The sequence below is a fragment of the Cibotium barometz genome, chromosome 18, assembly GCF_041138505.1.
Source record: "Cibotium barometz isolate CiBa-2024 chromosome 18, ASM4113850v1, whole genome shotgun sequence".
Classification (NCBI taxonomy): Eukaryota; Viridiplantae; Streptophyta; class Polypodiopsida; order Cyatheales; family Cibotiaceae; genus Cibotium; species Cibotium barometz.
The window spans coordinates 23,627,355-23,648,927 of NC_141063.1; the positions used below are offsets into that span (position 1 = coordinate 23,627,355).

Below are 21,573 nucleotides of genomic sequence, written 5' to 3' on the forward strand. Positions count from 1 at the left end.
GGAAAAGGTCTTCCTTAATTTCTGAAACTTCATGTCTCTAGATTCTAATTGGGACCTTGGTGTCTCTTTGGAGGCGGAAGGTTGGAAGAACTTCCCGGTGTTTGGAATCTCTTGAAGGATGAGGGAGCTGGCTTTGGCGGGACTTTAACAATGAAGGATTTGGTAAAGTCCTTCGCCATCCTTATAGCTTCAACCATGGAAACTGGCTTGGCATTCTTGACCAGGGTGTCTAAAGGTTCGTTCATTCCCCGAATGAACCTGGCCATGAGTTGCTCTTCATCTAGCGGTGGTGACTTGAGGAGAAGAGCTGGTGATATTCTTTAATAGGTTTTCTCCCCTGGTTTAGCTCAAAGAATTTATTCATCTTGGTTTCTAAAAATTCGGGGGGACAAAATCTCTTCCTTAGATAAGCTTTGAGATCATTCTAGGACTGGGTGTTCCTATCCAGATGGTTGGTATCGCAATGGTTTCTCCATACTACCCTGGCTGAGTTTTGTGAGGAGGGCCTTGCGAACGTCGGGGTCAAGCTCTTCCTCATCAGTGAGAGACTCTGGCTTCGCTTGCCTCATGATTCTACCGAAAATGATACATTATTAAATTTTTATTTGATTTCGTCAACAAGATCCTAAGACTTAAGAGGTTTAGAAAATAATTGCCTAAACAAGATAAACGATCTTACTGGAGATCTATGACATATGTCTTGAGTAACAGATCTTGCTTCTTCAATTCATCATATAATAAACAATCACTTATATATCATGGGATTTTCCACAACAAAACATTTCTTTATTTATATAAAGGTTGCAATATGTACATAGAGCATCTCGGCTCGAGAAAGTCAAAACCTTCTCGGGAAATGCATAAGATGGCGATATTGGGCTACAGACATGCCCCGATATAAATGTTCCCTCACTGCTAAAGGAGCTACTATCTTACTCTTTGGAATAAAGTGGCGAAGAAGTCTATAGATATGGCATGAAAGTCTGAAATCTCGAGGCGTGGGGTGATACAGAAATACACCATGGATCACTTTTAGCCTCATCAAGATCGTGGCCAATGAGATATTCTCCCTTAGCATCACGCGCTGATTGCAAGAGGCGTGGACATACTGCCCTGCAAACCACTTGTGCTCCCGTCTCTCCGCTGGGTCTAGGAAATATAAATCCTCAAAATGGCTTGCGAGTCTGGCTCGGCTCGTTCGATTTGTAGTAGCGGAAGAGATGATATGCTCAAAAGCGAAAGAAGTCATATCCTGTGACTGGGTGAGATCGGGAATACTGGATAAGCATGGAACTTCCATCTATAAAACCAAATTCTTTGATTAAAAATCTTCATTAATGAAGCTTAAGGAATGAAAATACAATACGTAAATGCTCTTTATGAGTTTTTATTATATATTTCTGATAAGAATTTGTTTTCCTTATTAGCTTTTCACAAGGCTCTGATACTAGTTGTGAGACCCCCGCCCCCTCCAAGAGGGTGCTGCTAGTGGAAGCAGCGTCAGCCTCTCGCGCGGGGCAGGGATTACACTTGGGGCCTCGCCCATGGATATTTGGACAAGAGACTAGCCCAACGGTTCCTCTAAAACCTATAACTCGGAAAAACTTCCCTCGCCCGGAAGACACGAGCGATTCCACCAAGAAAATCATCTGACGGTCTAACGAGTCAAAGTCTTAACTAATCAAAATGATCCGCCGACCGAACCCGAAAGTCACATGGTCAGATCAAGGAAGAGACTTGCACTTGGTCCATAGAATTATCGCTTTTTTCTCCCTTTAGTGAGGCACAGCTGCGCTGATTCCCTCCCATAGAACAAGGGTCTTCCTAGGACTTAATCTAACTAGCGTAACTTAATCGTAACTATTTGTATCGTAGGAATCCCCCGATCCAACCTAACCCCAACCGACCCATGGGTTAGCCAACCATTGTATTTGTGGGATTCCTTTATAAAAATTTGGTTATGTTTTACCCGAGTACCAAGGAAAAGAGTTCCCAGTCCCCCTCGCCGGCGCTTCAAGCAAAATTCAAGGTACTCATACCACTTACACACCCAATATGAATTGCCATTTTAATAGATTCGGCTATCTTTAAAATAATCTTTCAATGAAATCATAGTATTACTGATCATAATCCTCCAAAATATTGAGTCCATTATTTTACAAAATATATCATCCGGACTCTCTGTTGAAGACCAGCTGGTCAACCAACGAGATCCAATATAAAAATTCAGTTCACAAAAGTAATTCTTTTTAGTTCATCCGTATCTTCCTCGACGTACGCATGGGTGTCCTAGCAACCGTGAGCCCATGCATCACTTGGTCAGAACCCTCTAGGATCCTACTGAGGGCACTTCCCTCGCGCATCGTACTAGAAGCACACCATTTTAATCATCTCGAGTTTGGTCAAGACCTTGGCAGGCTTTGCCGCAAGAGCGACGTCCCTCGGACGACTCCCCGCCTACAAACGAGTCTCTCCTTAGTTAATCACATACCAAATGCTTCCTCCAGCATTATGGCATAAAACAGTCCTTTAAAAGAAAACATAGGTTCTATGCAAGTAGAATTCGGGTTTGGTTCCACAAAACCCTTTTCCTGTAATCCATATTTTCTTAATGAGAATCGTTGATCTCTCATCAGGGTAATCTACCCATCATTTGATTGAATTTCCAACTAGATTCTTGGTGATTTCGGTTAAGAAAAAACTACGCTAATTCAACAGTAGTCTATTCTTGGTGATTTTGGTTAAGGGAAAACTACACTAATTCAACAGTAGTCTATTCTTTGTGTCAAGAATTGGAATTGGTCTCGAGGTTTTTACTTAATTCATATTCGAGAGATGGGCAAGCAGTTTACTGGCGGCCCTTCTCACATTCGTGGTCTAACCAAAATTATTCAGTTTACTTCTAACTTTGTTTCCTAAGGATTTTCTTCAGATAAAAATCTACTGAACTTCTAACCGTAAGGAAAATTTTAACTTTATGAATTTCATTCCTTCCTAACCACAATAGATTAAGAAATAGTTCTATACCAGAATATCAGGATTTTATAAAAATACTCTTCTTCCATTAATCCAATTTTGGGTATATATCAATTTGGTAATTTATCCACATAAAAATATCTAAGAATATTCTTTCCACCAATTTAATTATCAACATTAAAATACCCTAATTTTCTAGGTGGAATTATGGTGAAAATTTCTCTTTTGTCAATCAAAGTTAATTTAAATCTTTTTCTACTTAAAATACTATAAAAATTTATCTTTTTAATTAAATACAAATATTCCTTTTTTTGAATATGCCAAAAATTCCTCTTTTTGCATTTAAATTATTGAATTCCAAATGTCATGGAAATTCCTCGTTTATCATTTAAAAATTCTTATGCATAAAATAAATTTATCAAAAATTCATCTTTTAAACTAAATAAAAATATCCATTATTTTGAATATGTCAAAAATTACTCTTTTTAATTTAAATGATTGAATTTAAAATGTCATGGGAATTCCTCTTTCATCATTTAAAAATTCTTATGCATAAATTTATCATAAATTCCTCTTTTTCTTAATTAAATAATTATGCATAAATACAAAAAAGTATTCTTTCCTAAATATGGTCAAAATCATTCTTTTTGCTTTACATTTCTAAACCTACAATATGGTAGGAGTTCTTCTTTTAGTATTATACATAAAAATAAGATATGTATTTTTTTTTCCAGAAAAATTTGCCATAGCTCCGCTGCTCTTACTGATAATTTTTAAATTTCTTAGAAGAATAAAAGCTTGTAATGAAAATATGATAGAAGTTCTACTTTTAAGCTTAAATTTAAACTATGAATTTAAATCATAATTTTAACCTCATAATTATAAACATAATTATGATTATCCCACTAGATTAAGCTAAATTCAACATTCCTCTTTTTCCAATTTACTAGGATAATCCTTTTCTCATTTAGAATGAATTAAAGTAGTTTTTTAACTACTCATAAATAATCTAAAGAATTAACCATTGTTTTAATATAGCACAAAATCATGAAAATATCATTTTCTTAATCTCTAGCTCATCAAGCCTAGAGTTTGGTTTTGGAATAAAAGATTATCTTTGAGAAACATTCTTTTGTTAAAGAATTAGCCATAGAGATGACTATTCTTTTTGAGAGAGAGATTTGCTTAAAGAAAGCATTATAATTAAGTTTACAATTAAGCATAAAGATTAACTTTTTCTTGATTAAACATTAAGACTCTTAGGGAAAGCTTGATTTGAATTAAAACAATCATTTTGAAAGCTTCTGGTTGAGAAGAAGAAACTCATTTAGAAAATTGAAAAAAAAATCATAAAATCCATTCTTACCTCTAGGATTGGCTTGATTCTTATGATTTGGATGATAGTGTGGTTGGTTAGAAATCTACACACAGTATAGGCACTACATCAAGACCATATGACTGGCTAGTTTGGATGATAGTGTGGCTGGTTAGAAAGCTACACAGAGTATAAGTACTATGTCAAGACCATGACTCATTAGTTGGGTCCACATAGGTAGATTGTAGCAAACAAGTCCATGTGTTGTGTCAAGTGGATAGGGCACGAGTAGTAAAGTGGTAAATATGCATGCCTCAAGGAAAGAAAAAGAGAAAGTTGATGATCAACTTAGAAATGTACATGATGTGACGGGTGAAAGTGTAAACATTGCTAACATATCTAGTGGGTCAGATCATAACCTAGACGAAATAATTTGGGATATCATCTATCTGCACACTTGGTTTAAGGAAGACAAGGTCTATGCATGCACCAATGAGGTCATCAAGGGTCAAATATCCAATAACAGACTTACTGATGGTGGTTTTGGTGATTTGGATTATGCACATAGGTTATACGTGATATTGAGCCCACTTGTGTGGAAGAAGCTATGGGCCATACACTACTAGCAAGGCAATGGATGATGCGATGAATGCACTCAATGAGAATGAAACTTGGGATCTTATACTACCTAAGGATAAGAAAGCTATTGGGTGTAAATGGGTGTTAAACATCAATGAGATAAATCGAGGAGGCAGAGCTGTGTATGCACAGTATGGTCATGGCGATCTCAAAAATCGTGTTTGCTTGACCTCTCTGAATATCTTTGAGAGGGCATTCGTGTTCATGGAGAACTTCATCCCGAATAGAAGCTTGGCCAATGATGGAGATGTGTCTCCTGAAGATGATAGAGTCCGGCAAGTTCTTCCCTTGTGCGTCTTGGGTTGTCCCATGGGATAGGCAATGGTATGAGCTTAGCCAAAGGCAAGAGCATGTATGAAGAACCCTGCTAGCACCAATTTGTCCAACATACGGAAGGTCTTTATCAAGATAATTATATCAAAGGAGAATATGCACATTACTTTGTAGATAAATCTTATGCTGGCCAACATAATAATGAAGAAGCTGAAGATATACAGTGTCTTTTGGAATGAGCAAATGTGGAAGATCAAGAAGAAAAGATTCAAGAATTTCTTTGTGCCATAGCTGAATAGGATGAGTATATTCCTGCAGCACCCCATCTAAATCTCAGCCACGATGTTGTAATGTAACTATGTAAATGACTTTGTCCATGATCATTTAAACTCTCCTTGTATATATATCAATGGATGTAGTTCTGATGTAATCCGAAGAATCATATCGTTGATATAGTTCTATTTTTATTCTTCAATATACTTTGGAAAGCAAAAAAGGTTCTAAAAATTGAGACTTTTTAATATGTGACAAGTTTCTATGCAAACGTGTATATGGCTACCAATGTTATATATGCATGCCAAACATTATTTAGGTGTTAATTTGGAGTTATGTAAATTTGAATTTTTTAACCTCAGGTTAATGTCTTGACCATAGGCTAAGTTCATAACTTTGGCCTATTCATTAATTAGTCCCATAGGCTAAGTTCTTAACCTTAGCCTATTCAGGTATAGCCTGAATATGGGTGTTCAAGGCAAAATGGCAACTCAATAATAGGAGGAACTTATTTTAGTATTTCTAGTACTGCATTGATACTATATATCTTTATACAAGATCCATATACATATATTTAAATTCCATAAGAGGAATTCTAGGAATCTAACCTAACCATTGCAAAAAACACGAGCATTTTCATACTTTTATGATAGCAAGACATACTATTGTCTATCATAGCAACACTCTATTCATGTTCAAAATGATTACAAATTGAAACCAAGTATACTAAACTTATTATGACTCTCTCTTAGTAACGTCATAATATTGTCCATCATTTCAACACTCTATTCATGTCCAAGAAATGATTGTATATTGCAACCAAGTTTATCTCTCTTGGTAGCAAGACATAATATTGTCCATCATTGCAACACTATTCACCTTCAAGAGACAACTCTACATTGGAACCAAACTTACCACCACTCTCTCCTATGCATCTATATGACACATAAACAAGAGCAATAAAGCCCCCCTAGAACATTTTTTTGATTAATTAATACAAAGGGGTGCCCAAGGAATTTTTTTGAAAGGTTTAAAGGTTAAAATAAATTCTAAGGTTTAAGGCTAAATGGGTGTCAAGTAGGATTTAGCATGTGTGAAAATTTTGGGACAGTGTGCATGCATGGGGGCTGGGTGGATATTAAGGGGGTGCATGGGGCAGCTCAGTCGTGGGTCGCTCCTTTCTTCATGCGTGTTGCATGGTTAGTGTGGTTAGTGCTACTCCTTCGTATATGCGGCTCGCTCCTGCATGGCAGCAACGGCTCGGTTGTGGGCGTCTCCTATTATGCACCTCCTCTGCTGCCTGCTAAGGTGGTGGGTCGCTCCTTTCATCCTACGTGTTGCATGGTTAGTGGTTAGTGTTGCTCCTTCGTATTCAACTTGCTCCTTCGTGTTGCATGGGGCGGCTCGGTCATGGGCATCTCCTATGAACCTCCTCTGTTTGCTGAGGTGAAATGCGGGTCGCTTCTTTCTTCCTACATGTTGCTTAGAGCGGGTCGCTTCTTTCTTCCTACATGTTGCTTAGAGCGTCCGCATGTTTGTGGTGGTTTGTGCTGTGATGGTATGTGGTTGGTTGCTGTAGTCATTCTCTGTGGTATTCTATGATGGTCTCTGTTGATGGTTCGATTTTATTGTTTAGTTGCTAATTAATGCTTGTTTGGTTCGATTTGATGAGAACCCTACTAATCTTGATTAATGCTTGTTCTTTTTGTAGATTAATCTTAATTGTTCTTTCTGTAATTTCTATGCGTCAACCTCAAGAGGGTGCGCACGACTTCGCTATACGATCGTGGGTGGGATGCGATGTTGGCTGGGGCAATAAAAGGGCACTTGTGTGGGGGCTCTGGGCTTGGGAACTCACTGTTGGGTCGTTGGGTCGTAGGCTTTATGTTGTGGGCTGGGGTTGGGTTGGGTCTATCTGACTGTCGTAGGCTCTGTGTACTGTGGGGTTGGGTTGGGTCTGTGTGTTGGGGTGGGTCTTTGCCATGGCACCTCGCCATCCTCAAAGGCTTACAGACATCACAAATGTAGGTAAAGATATAGCAGGCCCTTCTGCTTGTCCACGAAATAAAGGAAAAGTCTTGGAGGCTACTGCATCCATGGATGCCCGTGAAAAAGGCAAGGGCGTGGCATATTCATCAAATCCTTGTATTCTCACACCCCCTGTGTTAAAACCCTAAGATCTCTCTAGATAATTGTTATGCATAAACATGCATAAATCAGGCATAAACTCATCCACCCGACCACCCCTGAGCCCAAGGGATGCACACATGAATTATAATGAAGTACACCATACCTTTACCTTGATGTCCCATACCATCAAGAGGTATAACCCCAATCCAGTAGCATGTAGCTATAGTGTGAAATGGTATGTAAGTAAATATAATCCTCTATACAAGAGAACATCATATCATAACCTAGCCTCAAGATAACATAGCCTTAGCCTCCCTTGAGTGTGCCCCATACCCCTATTATATAGGAGGGCCCTCAAGTGACTCTCGACTCTCCATTCCCATGTGTGACCCTTGGATGCCTGACCCTAACCTTAACCCTTATTAAGATTAGTCCTAACCTATGCTCCACTAGAGCTTGTTCCCATGCTCCCATGCTCAGAAGCCTAATGTGGGTTAGCCTCCTAGTATATGCACACATAATGTGCATATAACATACTTCCCCTCTCTCAAAACATTGCACTCTTGCAATGAAAAGAAGGAGAACTGCACTGAACAATCTCAACCGACTCCCAAGTCGAATCCTCTATTTTCCTATCTTTCCACCTAAATTTAACCTCAGGGATTAGTCAACTACAAAGTTTCCTTTCCCTGAATTCAAGTAACTTATCAGGTTCTTGTGGAACATAGGATAAATCTTCAACTTCAACGAGTTCTTGAGGAGTAATTGTGTTATCCTCACCTCCCAATTTTCCTTTCAATCTAGTGATATGAAATTAATAATATGCAAATAACCCGCATCTATCTAATGTTAGCACGAGAAAACATACTTCAATATTAAATAACCCTCGAAAATATTAAATTCTCGAGAGAAAAAGAATTATCATAATTTTTTCTAAATTTTTTCTAATTTTATAAGACCTCGAAATACGATAATTTTGAATTCCACCAAGCCTATCTTATGGCATTCCAAACCTATATTTTTCCAGAAAATTTTTAGCAAATAATTTTACCAAAATACCATTGATATTTTAAAAATATCAATTTCTAGGATTTCTAAAAATAATTTCTAGAATATTCCTAATTTTTCCTGAGAATCCCAACGTTCATGAAATTTCCAATTCTGCTCGACAATTCTTAAATCCAATGAAAATTTATAACTTTAATGGTTTTCTAATTTTTTGGGTCAAAAAATATATTTTTAAAGGATTTTGAATGGTCACGGGCACCCAAATGGACACACCACATGCCAATCACCAACCCCACATTTTCAAGAAAATTAAAATAACCTTTGTCTAATTTTTCACTAATTTTCAAGAATTTTAAAAAAAAATAATTTACCTCGAACGCATAAGAATACGAATGGTCAAAAAATTTCGGAATCCCAATGGTTTCCGGAATACGGAAAGCCAACAGTTTCGGGAAAATGAAAAGACAAAAAAAAAAAGAATGTGAAAGGTCAAAAGTTTTCGAAATCCGAAAGGTCAAAAGATTTTATGGAATTCGGAAAGCCAAAAGGTTTCTCGAGCGATAGAAAGCCAAGAGGCACCAATAAAAAAAATTCCAAAAATTTTCAGAGAATTTTTTTCCTAAATTTCATATTTTCTCCTCTTTTTCTAGCCTTTTTTCCAAGCTTTTTTTTGGAATTAAAAGAATTTTTTTATATATTTTTTTAAAAGCTAAAAAATAAAACTTCTTTTTTTAAGCTTTAATAAAAAGCTTATGAAATTGTTTTAAGGGGGGGTGGCGATTTTCGCCCGCCTGTATAGCAGCGAACCCCCCTCCCCCGTGCACTGCGCATGAAGATAGAGACGGAGGAGGAGACTCCCCTCTCCTCTCTCCTCTCTCCTCTCTTCTCTCCTCCTTCTCCAATCAGAAACTTTCTCTCTCCACCCCCTCCTTCTCTGTAATCAGAGAGGAGGATTAACCATTTAATTAAACTCTCATTAATCATAATTAAAGTTTAATTATGATTAATATTTAATCAAATTATGCCTATTAAGAGACGTTCACACGCAGGAGAGGAAAAAAGAAGGAAAATTCAGAATTGAGAGGCGAAGAGGTTCCCACGTACACAGGAGAGCATTCACACGCAGGAGAGGAAAAAAGAAGAAAAATTCAGAATTGAGAGGCGAAGAGGTTCCCACGCACACAGGAGAGCATTCCATGCATCAATTGATTACCCCACACTGCATTTCAATAGAATTTTGACAGAAAATCGAAAGAATATCTGCGAAAAACCTACAAAAATGCATTAAACATACATTTTTAACCATAAAAATACTCTAAAATTTTCTAAAAAATTTAAAAAAATTCTTAAAAATTATAAAAAATTAGGGAATTCATTCTACCAAAAATATCCACAATAAAATATGCAGTATTTTGGTAAAAATTTCCATTGATGCTTATTTTAAACCACAAAAAATAAGAAAAAATAGCATTAAACTCACATAATTTTCCCGCAGCATCGATTCATCCATTGAATAGAAGAAACACGCGTTCCAACCACCATATCGATGATCCACATGCAAATCATCAACACAAATCAATAAAATAATAATTTTTATTTAGTAAATATTAAAATTTACTTCAAAAAATGCTAAAAATTACAATAAGAAAGAAAAAAATAGCAACAATTAACTAGAGATTGCTCTGACAGCACTGTTTAAACCTTAAGATCTCTCTAGATAATTGTTATGCATAAACATGCATAAATCAGGCATAAACTCATCCACCCGCACCGCCGAGCCCAAGGGATGCACACATGAATTATAATGAAGTACATCATACCTTTACCTTGATGTCCCATACCATCAAGAGGTATAACTCCAATCCAGTAGCATGTAGCTATAGTGTGAAATGGTAGGTGAGTAGATATAATCCTCTATACAAGAGAACATCATATCATAACCTAGCCTCAAGATAACATAGCCTTAGCCTCCCTTGAGTGTGCCCCATACCCCTATTACATAGGAGGGTCCTCAAGTGACTCTTGACTTTCCATTTTCCATGTGTGATCCTTGGATGCCTGACCCTAACCTTAACCCTTAAGGTTAGTCCTAACCCATGCTTCACTAGAGCTTATTCCCATGCTCCCATGCTCACAAGCCTAATGTGGGTTAGCCTCCTAGTATATGCACACGTAATGTGCATATAACACCCTGATGGAAATAAAGTGGTTAGAAATCTACATATGGTGAAGAGTAGGGCAAGTTCTCTAGGTTCTGACCCTAGCGTTAACAATATCACCAAATGCAAAAAAGGGCCACTCGTTAGGTTCACCAGGCTGCTTGAGGTTTCTGTGACTGTAGGTGTTGGGAGTGGTGACATAGATATTGCATTCTGGGAACCACTGGAAGACTTTGTCCGGTCTGAATGTATTACTGGTTTGTTTGCTCTTGGAAAGGGTGGAACATTGAATCATATCCACTTCCAAATGGTCATTAAAATAATGGCAGTTTCCTTGATCTCTGTAGTCAACCTTATCAAAAAATTATTTGCATGGAATGTATCAAAACTAGCTGGGGGCATTGTCATGTGCAAGGGTTTGAAACAAGTTTGCTTGCACACATTCGAAGGCATGTTGGGTTATTGCATGAAAGATACATTAAAACCTCATTTTATGTTTTTTTTCACAATGTAATGTCAGAAGAAATTACTAGGGGACAAGAGCAATATGCAGTGTATGGGGCAGGAGATTTAAAGAACAAAGTCTCTCTGTCTCGCGGGTGAATGTATTTGACCGAGCATATGTGTACATGGATAACTACATTCCTTAAGCTTGGGTCAACATTGGAGTCAACACTTTTGCGCATGCTGCGCACGGGGAAGTACTACCCAACTGCCCAGTGGTGGCTGATCCCTAAAACTGGGAATGGGATAGCCACAACATGGAAAGTGATGAAGATACGCATCTCACTCAACCGATTGATGTTGATCAAATTTTCTTTTTGGATTCTCCTCATACAGGTATTATCCGGATGATGAAGAAGATAATGGAAAGCCCGGTTCAAGAAGCAACCCCATCAATCTTGAAAGTGACAAAGATGTGTTCTTTTGTGCAGAGGGTGGTTCCTTGTCTGAAGAAGGGAATCATGGATCTTTTCTAGATGGCTCTGACTATGTGCCTTTGTTCCATGCTTGCAAGACAACCAAACATGTTTTCATGTGACTTTCATGAAAGAAACTGTTTGATGTGAATATCAATGTTTCAGAATAGAATGTAAATAGTACTTCAACCTTGTACATACACGAAACAATAACCTTGTAAGCAATAAAGCCCCCCTAAAACATATTTTTGATGAATATATGCAATAACGTGAAAAATGATATTTTTAAATTTTTTGCAAGAGAGATTTTTTTTGCAAACCATTGAATTTAAAATATTTACTGCAAACCAAGGTCTAGACGTACTGAAAAGAATACTAAGGTAAGAACCTTAGTAAAACAAAGCAAAAAGAAAATTTCCAAAACTTAATTAATGAGATTTTTTTTTGAGTGAATAGGCATGCAAAATAGATTAATAGAGACATGACAACTAGAAAGATCTAATAAGTGACAAAATAATTCACTTTAATGGAATCAAGTACACTAAACTTACCACCACTCTCTCCTATGCATTTATATGGCACGTGAACAAGAGCAATTAATGGAGATATGACAACTAGAAAGATCCAATATGTGACAGATTTTTCACTTTATTCCTCATTCTAAAAAATGCAATCATAATTTGTTGAAAAAGATGAGATCAATGTGCCAAAAAAAAATCAGAGTATAGTGTAATTGCACCTTTAAAATTTAAAAATACCTTCAAATTTATAATTTAAAGGTATAAATACTTGTAAATTTTGAGAGGTTATAGAACAAAAACATTCAAAAAATTTTAAAAAAAATCTTTAATGAGAATTTCTCAAATTTGCAGGTTAAGGTTTTCTAAGATTTGGGAAAATAACTTTTTTCGAACACCAGATGAGATTTGAGAGAAAATAGACACATAAACCTAATTGTTTGTCACTTGGAACCAATGCTCACTCAAAAAAACCCACATTCAGTGTAAATCCAACTTCAAATTTTGAAAAATACCTTTTGAAATTTGAGTTGAAGGTATGAATGAATACCTTCAAAATTTCAAGGATTGTGGTAGTAAAACCTTTTAATTTTTAAAATTTACTAGAGAGATGATCTTTAAATTTTTAGATTGAGGGCTTTCTACTTTTTCTAGAAATACTATTTTTCGAGCACTGAAGAAACTGGAACCTTTGCATTCAATAAGGTGTGCGGAAATTTTACACGTCGGACTATCGCATTATAATCAGCAGACACAAGAGTACTCAAGTTATTGATAGTGGGAACTGTCGCCACATGACATGTCGCTTCACAGCGACAGTAAATGCCAGCTCACACGCCGAGCTCGCACGTACACCTAGGAGGAGCTGCCGCGATGCGCCGCAGCAGCAGACGGCGATGGCGTCCCTTCAGGTAGAAACGCGGCGCTGAAGGATGTCCGCCAAAGCCAACGCGTCCGTGACAACTCGGGTGATGGCGTCCCCCTGCTTCAGGAGCTGAGCCGTGGCGGGAGTGGCGCCGTGCTGGTGGAGCTCGTCGGAGCAGGTGTCCTGGAAGGTGAAGGAGGCGCTGAGGGAGACCTGGGCGTCCATAACCTGCGCGCGCAGGGCGGGCACGGGCGAGCCGGCTGGGTTCAGGTGTAAAAGGCGCGCGATGGAGAGGCGCAGCTGTCCCATGGAGTTATCCATGAGGTCGATGCAGTCCTGCAGGGCGCCGGTGTAGGCGGCGGGGGCGGAATGTGGAGTGGCGCGCGACGCGTGGAGGGCTAGGCGGTAGGAGGTGTTGGTGAGGTTGAGGGCGAAGGAGGAGACGGCGGCAATTTGGCGATGGAGAGGGGCGCGAGGGGAGGAGGAGAGGATATGGAAGCAGAGCTGCGGGTAAGGGGTGGTTTTGCAAGCGGCGGAGGGGGGGAAGGAGGCAGAGCTAGGAGGACGGCTATGGCGGTGTGGAAATGGCTGGGGATGAAGACCACGCATCCGAGGATGGGAGGAAGAAGAAGAAGAATGGAGGTGAGGAGAGGCGATGGCCGCCGGTTCGAGCAGAGGAAAGAGGAAGCAAAGGGACAACAAGAAACTACGAAGAGCCATGGCTGTGTACCTTCTTCAGCTCAGAAGGAACTCCTACCCTGAACGACGAAGTAGATGAAGAAGAAGAAGGAGGTGGTCTGCATGATTCCAGCGAGGAGGCCTCACATGGCAAGGGCCAAGAGGAAGACTGAGCAGTGGACCAGGGCCGATATGACACCCTCGCCTCCCTCCCCCAGAGCAGAAGGTAAATTCAGACCTTGTCGCACTGTTCGCTTCACGTGGCTGTACCTTCACGAATCACTTCACTTAGTTCACTAATGCAAAAATTTTAGCTCCTCAAGGACTATCTCCACATCGCAATTAATGAGGTGAGATGAAGAAGGGATCAAATTTGCCAATTCAAATTTGGCATGAGTTGGTGTATATATCCTTCAGTATGGTGGGCGCGGTTAATCTAGCAGTTAATCTAGCCAGTTGTCCAGTCTTTCATGAAAGTATTTAAACCGCAATCCTCTCCGTCCACATGGCAAGGTTGGTATTTTTCAGCGATCACGTGGCACCAGAAACCCGTCACACAACACTCAACGGTACCCGTCACACAACACTCGCGGTGCGCGCCCCTTGCCCAAGTTTACCTTTTTTGTAAACCTAGCCAAATGCCACGTGGAGGGCCGCAATCACCCCTTATATCATGCCCCAATTCCGCGCAGTTGATCCCTTCATCTCGCCTCATTAAATGCGATGTGGAGATAGTCCTGAGGATAGGCTATAATAGTTTAACCATGGAGCCTTGGAGGCAGTGCTCAAATTTGAAGGGCTTCTAGAGAAGGCTACATAAGGCTTCAGCCCACTATTTTTGAAAATTTCTCTAAATTTTACACACACATATATATTTTGAAAGTCAACCTAGTTTATGGCCTTCAAATTGTACATTCAGGTAAGCCTAAGCCTTTAAATTTAAGCCCTACAGGCTTGTTAGTAGTTGGAACTTGGTGTAAGGCTAGCTAGGCCCCTCGAAAAAATATTTTACTCAAAACATACACATTTCCTATTTGCTTTCAATTCAGTCAAAAATTTGGAAAGAAAAAAGTAGTAAATTTACCAAAATAACACTTACCATATTTTTTTGAATTGGTTCTGGTTTTTTTCATGGAGAATTCATAACTAGCAATTTGGAATTTTTAGTTGGCTTAAAAGTTAAGGTGAAGCACCCTTTCCCTAACATTGTTTCGTACTCCTATAAAAAGAACAAATTTAAGAGTGCAAACACCCAGAGTTAGTTTATTTCTTTAGAGCTCTATACACCTCTCTTACCCACACGTCCTTTTCCACCATTCCACTCGATAAGAGGGTTTAAAAAATAGATTATGGTACAAATATAAACAAGTTGGCGAATGTATATTCTCTTTTTCTTTGGGAACAAAAGATATTTATATTTATAAGATGAAAGCTACCATATATAGAGGATCTCTTTTTACACCTGCCATAGCCATCCTACTCCCAATCACTACTAAGCAGATTATAGATTTGGTCCCACCTAGGAATGAATACAAGCAGCTCTCAAGCCTCTCTATGAGTACAAGTTTCCATCTTGTAACCTAATTATGCTTGAGTTAAGCTTGATTAAGTTATTAGGATTATCATTATGTTGTTAGTTAGACTACACCTACCATAGGATTAGTGTTCATTAATCATAGTAATTAGAGTTAAGCACACCATAGCCATGCATGTTTGAAGTGCCATGCTTAATTTCAGACACCAGGAGTTGGCATGTGAGATTAAGTGGTATGGTCCACAACAACTGGATGTAAGATTCTCTTTGGTAGGACTAGTACAATCATACAGATGCCAGTGGCAATGTCATTGGGAGAGAAATCCATGCAACAACTTGTATAAGCTATTGACTCAAGCTTTTACAACATGAGCCGATGTAGGGACAAGCAAGCTATGGCATAAAAGATTTGGGCACCTAAGATTTGTGGTCTTAAAAGAGATACAAAGGAGTAGGATTGTGGCACCTCTACCAACTTTTTCAAAGATGTTTGATATATGTAAAGCTTGTATGATGGGAAAGCAACATTGATACATGCATTTCCACAAAAAGCAAGATCGTGTAAAGTCTCCTCTAGAGCTTGTACATACAAATCTTTGTGGTAAAATAATAATGATTGCATTGCACACGGAAAGCCCGAGGCCAAAATAGTATAGCCAAGGCCAACCAAAGCCAAATAAGGCCCCAACCAAGGTGAAACTAGTGGACAAGGTCAAACCAATGCCAAGCAAGGGCCTAACCATGGTCCCAAGTACCAACTAGACTAGCACGGCCAGCTAACTGTAGCTAATGCACAAAGCCAAGACAACCAACCGGCTCCACAAAAATCGACCCTACAGCACGGACGACGAGAGGGCAGTCGTTTAGTGAGTGCACATAGTGGCGTAGAGAGTAGCGAGGGGAGTAACAAGCAGAACACCGATCACCAAAAAACCACGATAGCGACGATCACCTCTACCAAACGCGGGAAAGAGCAAAGGTGAGTTCCCCTCCAACCCAAATGCCTACGTAAGGGATAAGGTAGTCCTTCATATGTATATGTGTGTGTGTGTGTAAGGCTTATTTTTGTTAAACTTCCCCAGACGGATAAAATAGAAAGAAAAAGGGGAGACCCCAAGGCATTAAGGATAAAAAAGCTTTTATATATATATATATATATATATATATATATATATATATAGCCTTGGACTTTAAAAGCCTTGTGTATATATAGATACATAAATCTTTTAAGACCTTAGAGCTTTGTATATAAACAAAAATTTAAGATATATATATATATATCTCTCTCTCTCTATATATATATATATATCAATCTCTCTCTATATATGTATATAATATTGTATATACTCAAGTCAAGATCTTAGTACCTTCTATATGTGTGTGTGTTTGTGTGTGTGTGTGTGTGTGTATAAACTTTCCTTTTAAGCCTTAGAGTTTATAAAATAAACTATAAGCTTAGTCCCTTTAAATGTTAGAAAGTCTTAATTTAAACTTAGGTGGAAGGCTAGATCCAGGGGTTTGGATAGGGTTAGGCTGAGCTTATGGGAGTAGTGTAAGTTATAAAGGATTAAGCGCCAGAAAGTGGGTGGAAAGGTGGACTTGAGAATCTAGGGGCTTTTTCCAAACTGAGACAACAAATGCTTGGGAAAAACAAGGATTAGAATTTAGTGGATTATGGTAGAATTGTTGCCTTCCATAATAGGTCATCGTGTTAAGCCTCGTGGAGCCATTAATGGTTCCTCCTTGTGAGAATTATGAAAGGAAAACTTGCCTTGAGGAATCATGTTAAATTTCTTACATAAGTTCAGTTACATGAAAGCTGCTAGATTATGATATTGATACATTAGGCCTCGAGTGAGATGCTCTACCCTTAGAGTAGTCTTTCATTGTAGATTTAGAGATTTATTAAGAGGTAGGGGTGGTCTTACACGACGCGAACCTACATATGTGAGCTTGTAGATGTGAACCTATATACGTGAGCCTATAGACAAGAACCTACATACATGAGCTTATAGACATGAACCTGCACACATGAGCCTGCCTTATGTGAGTCTAGAGATATGAGCCTACACACATGAGCTTGCTCACTGCCAGTGCCACGAGAATGACATATCTCATTGTTGGTACCAAGGAAACCTGGTAGGGTGGAGCACCAAGTTAGATACTCCTTACACTAAGGAAGCCATTTGCTTTGCCAGCCCCACAAGCACTCCTTAGTAGGCACAAGATCTCATTCCTACTATCAAAACCCTTTACTGCATGGTTTATATAGACAGCCCTAGTTTCCATATAGATCTTTGTTGCTACCATCTCAACAAGAGCGGTTCCTCCAAGGACCACACCAATACAATAACACTACTCAGTGACCCTGCCTGTAGAGATAAAAATCTAGGAATAAGAGAGCTATGAGTCTTATAACTGTAGGAATAAGAGAGCTATGAGTCAATATGATAATAGTACTCAGTGACCTTGCCTACAGAGATAGGAATCTAGGATTAAGAGAGCTATGAGTCTTATGACCCAAGAAGACCCATATGAGCAGTAACAATAGTATGATCCCTATGGGTATCTTGAGTAGGTTTTACCCATAGATTATGCTTCTCTAATCAAAGCCACGGTGCAACAAAGAGCTAGGGACCTCAATAATATGCTACATAGGCCACCAATGGCCACTGATGCAATGATTTTGATGTAGATGCCCACACCATATTAACGGAGTGCTCTCACAAAGACCTTGCAAACAACAAATCCCCCAAGTGCTCCAAGCACTCGAGGGATTTAGAGTGCTCCAAGCACTCCAAATATTATGCCAAATTTCCTTATAGAGGCACATGCTATTAGTGTGAAAACATCATGCTACCACTTTGACGATCCTTAATTTGTTAAGCATACAAGGAGGACTTATTCACACATAGTCTCCCTTAATGCCATGGCAAGTTTCTAGTAGCAGAAAAAAGAAATAGAGTGACAACAAGAAACTATAAAGAGCCATGGCTATGTACCCTCTTTAGCATAGAAGGAAGTCTACCCTAGACAAAGAAGAAAACAAGGTCTTTATGATTCGAGTGAGGAGGCCTCACATGCCAAGGGCTAAGAGGAAGACTGTGTAGTGGACCAGGGTCGATATGACACCCTCACCTCCCTTCTAGAGTAGAAGGTAAATTCAGATGTTGTCACACTGTTCCTGCCTGACATGGTTGTACCTTCACTTAACAAATGCAAAATATTCAGCGCATAGACTATAGTTTTACCATGGAGCCTTGGAGGTAGTGCTAAAATTCAAAGCCTTCAAAGGGCATCAAGCCCTTCAAACCTTCTAGAGAATGCCTCTTATAAAATAGGGTCACAAAAGAAGGCCACACACCACTATTTTTAAAAAACAATCTACATTTTATACATAAACATATATATTTTGAAGGCTAACCTAGTTTATGGCCTTCAAATTGAAGGTTATGGAACCTTCAAATTTGAGCCCTGCTTGGAGGCTTGTTAGTAGTTTTAACTTGGTGCAAGGCTAACTAGGCCTTACTTACCAGCCTCGAGAAAATATTTTACACAAAACATACACATTTCCTGTTTGTTTTCAATTCAATCAAAAATTTGGAAAGAAAAAAGAAGTAAATCTACCAAAATAACACTATTACCATTTTTTTTAAATTGGCTCAGTTTTTTTTCATGGAGAATTCAAAACTAGAAATTTGGAATTTTTGGTTGGCTTAAAAGTTAAGCTACAGCACCCTTTCCCTAATGTGTTGCATGCCCCTTATAAAAGGAAAAAAATTAGAGAGAAAACACATGGAGTTAATTTATTTCTTTAGATCTCTATACACCACTCTTACCCACGTGTCCTTTTCCACAATTCCACTATATAAGAGGGTTTAAAAAATAGATTATGGTACAAATATAAACAAGTTGGTGAATGTATATTCTATTAAAACTTGAAAGTATATAATACTCTATGAAAGGTTATTCTATACAAACTTGAAAGTATAGAAACATTGAATAAATATTTTGATTTATATATCTTACCTATTGCCATGTGGTGTAATTCATCTTCATTGTTCATTTAAAAGTTATATGTTGCCATATGTGGTGTAATTTAGAATCAAAAATTTCAGGCGATTATTGTGAACAATTAAAAATTCCCATCTAAAATAGCCTAACACTTTTGGAGGACAACCCTCCCTAAAATAGTTACTGGACAAGCCTTAGCTTTTATTTGTTCTCCTGCATATGCAAGCTAATCCTATTGATTGCCTTAGCATTGAATACATCTAATCTCCCTCTAGTATAAGGGTCAAGGGAATAATTTGATGTTACTACTAGAAGAATCTTGTTCAAGTCAAGAACTTATCTTAGCCTTTCCGAACCACGTTCATTGGGCCTTGCCTTAGAGCCTCACAATTGCAACTTCCTAATGTGGGTGTGCTAGATCATCCGCTACATCCTCACTCCATTGTAACATAGAAATTCTCTGATGAGGTGAAGGGAGAGCTCTCTTTGCCTAGATGGAGGTAAATAGAGATGGTCCTTCACAAAACGGTTCTCTCCCACAAAAGGCGGGATAAGGAAAGGAAATTAATGCAAGTAAAAAACATACAAACAATCCTATCTAATAAGCATGCATGATTCGATAGAGCACAAGCAAGCAAGAGTAGAGAAGGAGGGGAGCTCACAAGAATTATATTGGAAGGGAATGAGTGTACTACTTATTATTAAAAATGACTTATGTACAAATGACTAGTTTTCACACTAGGCTAGCCAAACTTAAAAATGGTCCGACCTCAATTATACTAGTCTTAAGCAAGCATGTACACATAGTCCTTAGACTTATCGTATTTGACATCAAGCACAAGGTAATGCTGTTTTATATGTTCCAGTGCTGTCTTACAAAGGATAAGTGCTGTCTTACAAAGGATAAGTGCTTATTCGAATGGGTAAGAAGGCAAAGCACCTTACGACGATTAGTTAGGGGGGTGAAACCATATTGACCTATGGAGTGGTTAGCATACCCCCTCCTAAAGGTGATGATTGCATCCTTGCACCACCCAAGTCATTGTGGTGAAGTTGCTACCAAGGTAGAAAGTTGTCTCTCGATGGTCCAGAATATGCCATAAAGTTAGCATGCAAGGTTATGTGGTATTATCCCCACAAATGATTGGATGCAAGGTTCTCTTTGGTAAGATTGGTGCAGTCACATCACAAATGATAGTGGCAATGTCATAGGGAGAGAAATCCACATAACAACTTGTATGAGCTGTCGACTCGGGCTTTTACAGCCTGAGCCAATGTAGGGATAAGCAAGCTATGGCATGAAACATTTGGGCACCTAAGCTTTGTAGTCTTAAAAGAGATGCAAAGGAGTGGGGATTGTGACACCTTTACCAGCATTTTCAGAGATGTTAAATGTATGTGAAGCTTTTATAATGGGAAAGCAACATTGATATGCATTTCCACAAAAAAGCAAGAATTGTGCAAAGGCTCCTCTAGAGCTTGTACATTCAGATCTTTGTGGTAAAATAACAATGACTACATTGAAGAGGACATACACCAGGCCCAAGCCCAAAATGGTAGCCAAGGCTAACCAAAGCCAAATAAGGCCCCAACGAAGGCAAAAATAGACCAAGGTCAACCAATGCCAAGAAAAGGCCTACTAACCAAGGCCCAAAGTGCCAACCAAAACAACATGGCTAACCACCAACCTGCTAACATAAGGCCAAGCCAACCAACAAGACCCATGAGATAATTGATAGGGGTACACATAGTGGTGCAAAGCAGTGAGGGGAGCAACAAGAAAAACACCGGTCCACTAGAAAAGTGTGATAGTGCCCACCTCCACCAAATGCAAGAAAGAGCAAAGGCGAGTTCCCCTCCAACCCAAATCCCTATGAAAGGGATAAGGGTATGACCTTAGTCTTTTCATATATATATTAAAGGCTTATTCTGTTAAACTTCCCATATGGATAAAATAGAAAGAAGAAGAAGAGGCCCCAAGGCATTAAGGATAAAAATGTGTGTGTGTGTGTGTGTGTGTGTGTATAAATCTTAGAAGCCATATACATATACATATAGTCTTTAAAGGTCTTGTTTCTTTTACAAACCTTAGATGACTTAATGCTTAAACTTTAGTGTTACATATATATAGTCTTAGACCATATAGCGTTACATATATCTATTTCAAACCATAGGGATTTTGGATATATGTATATATCCAAGACTATATGTATATATATCCAAGACTATATGTATATATATCCAAGACTATATGTATATATAATCTTGTAT

At 38.6% G+C, this 21,573-nt stretch overlaps 1 protein-coding gene across 1 annotated transcript; it reads right to left on the reverse strand.

The window, feature by feature from the left end:
- Nucleotides 1-12,885: 12,885 nt before the first annotated feature.
- On the reverse strand, nucleotides 12,886-13,998 carry LOC147629092 (pectinesterase inhibitor 3-like). The gene has a single exon (XM_086812337.1). It carries the CDS (start codon nucleotides 13,794-13,796, stop codon nucleotides 13,119-13,121), a length of 678 nt encoding a protein of 225 aa, XP_086668463.1. The 5' UTR covers nucleotides 13,797-13,998; the 3' UTR covers nucleotides 12,886-13,118.
- Between the last annotated feature and the right edge of the window lie 7,575 nt (nucleotides 13,999-21,573).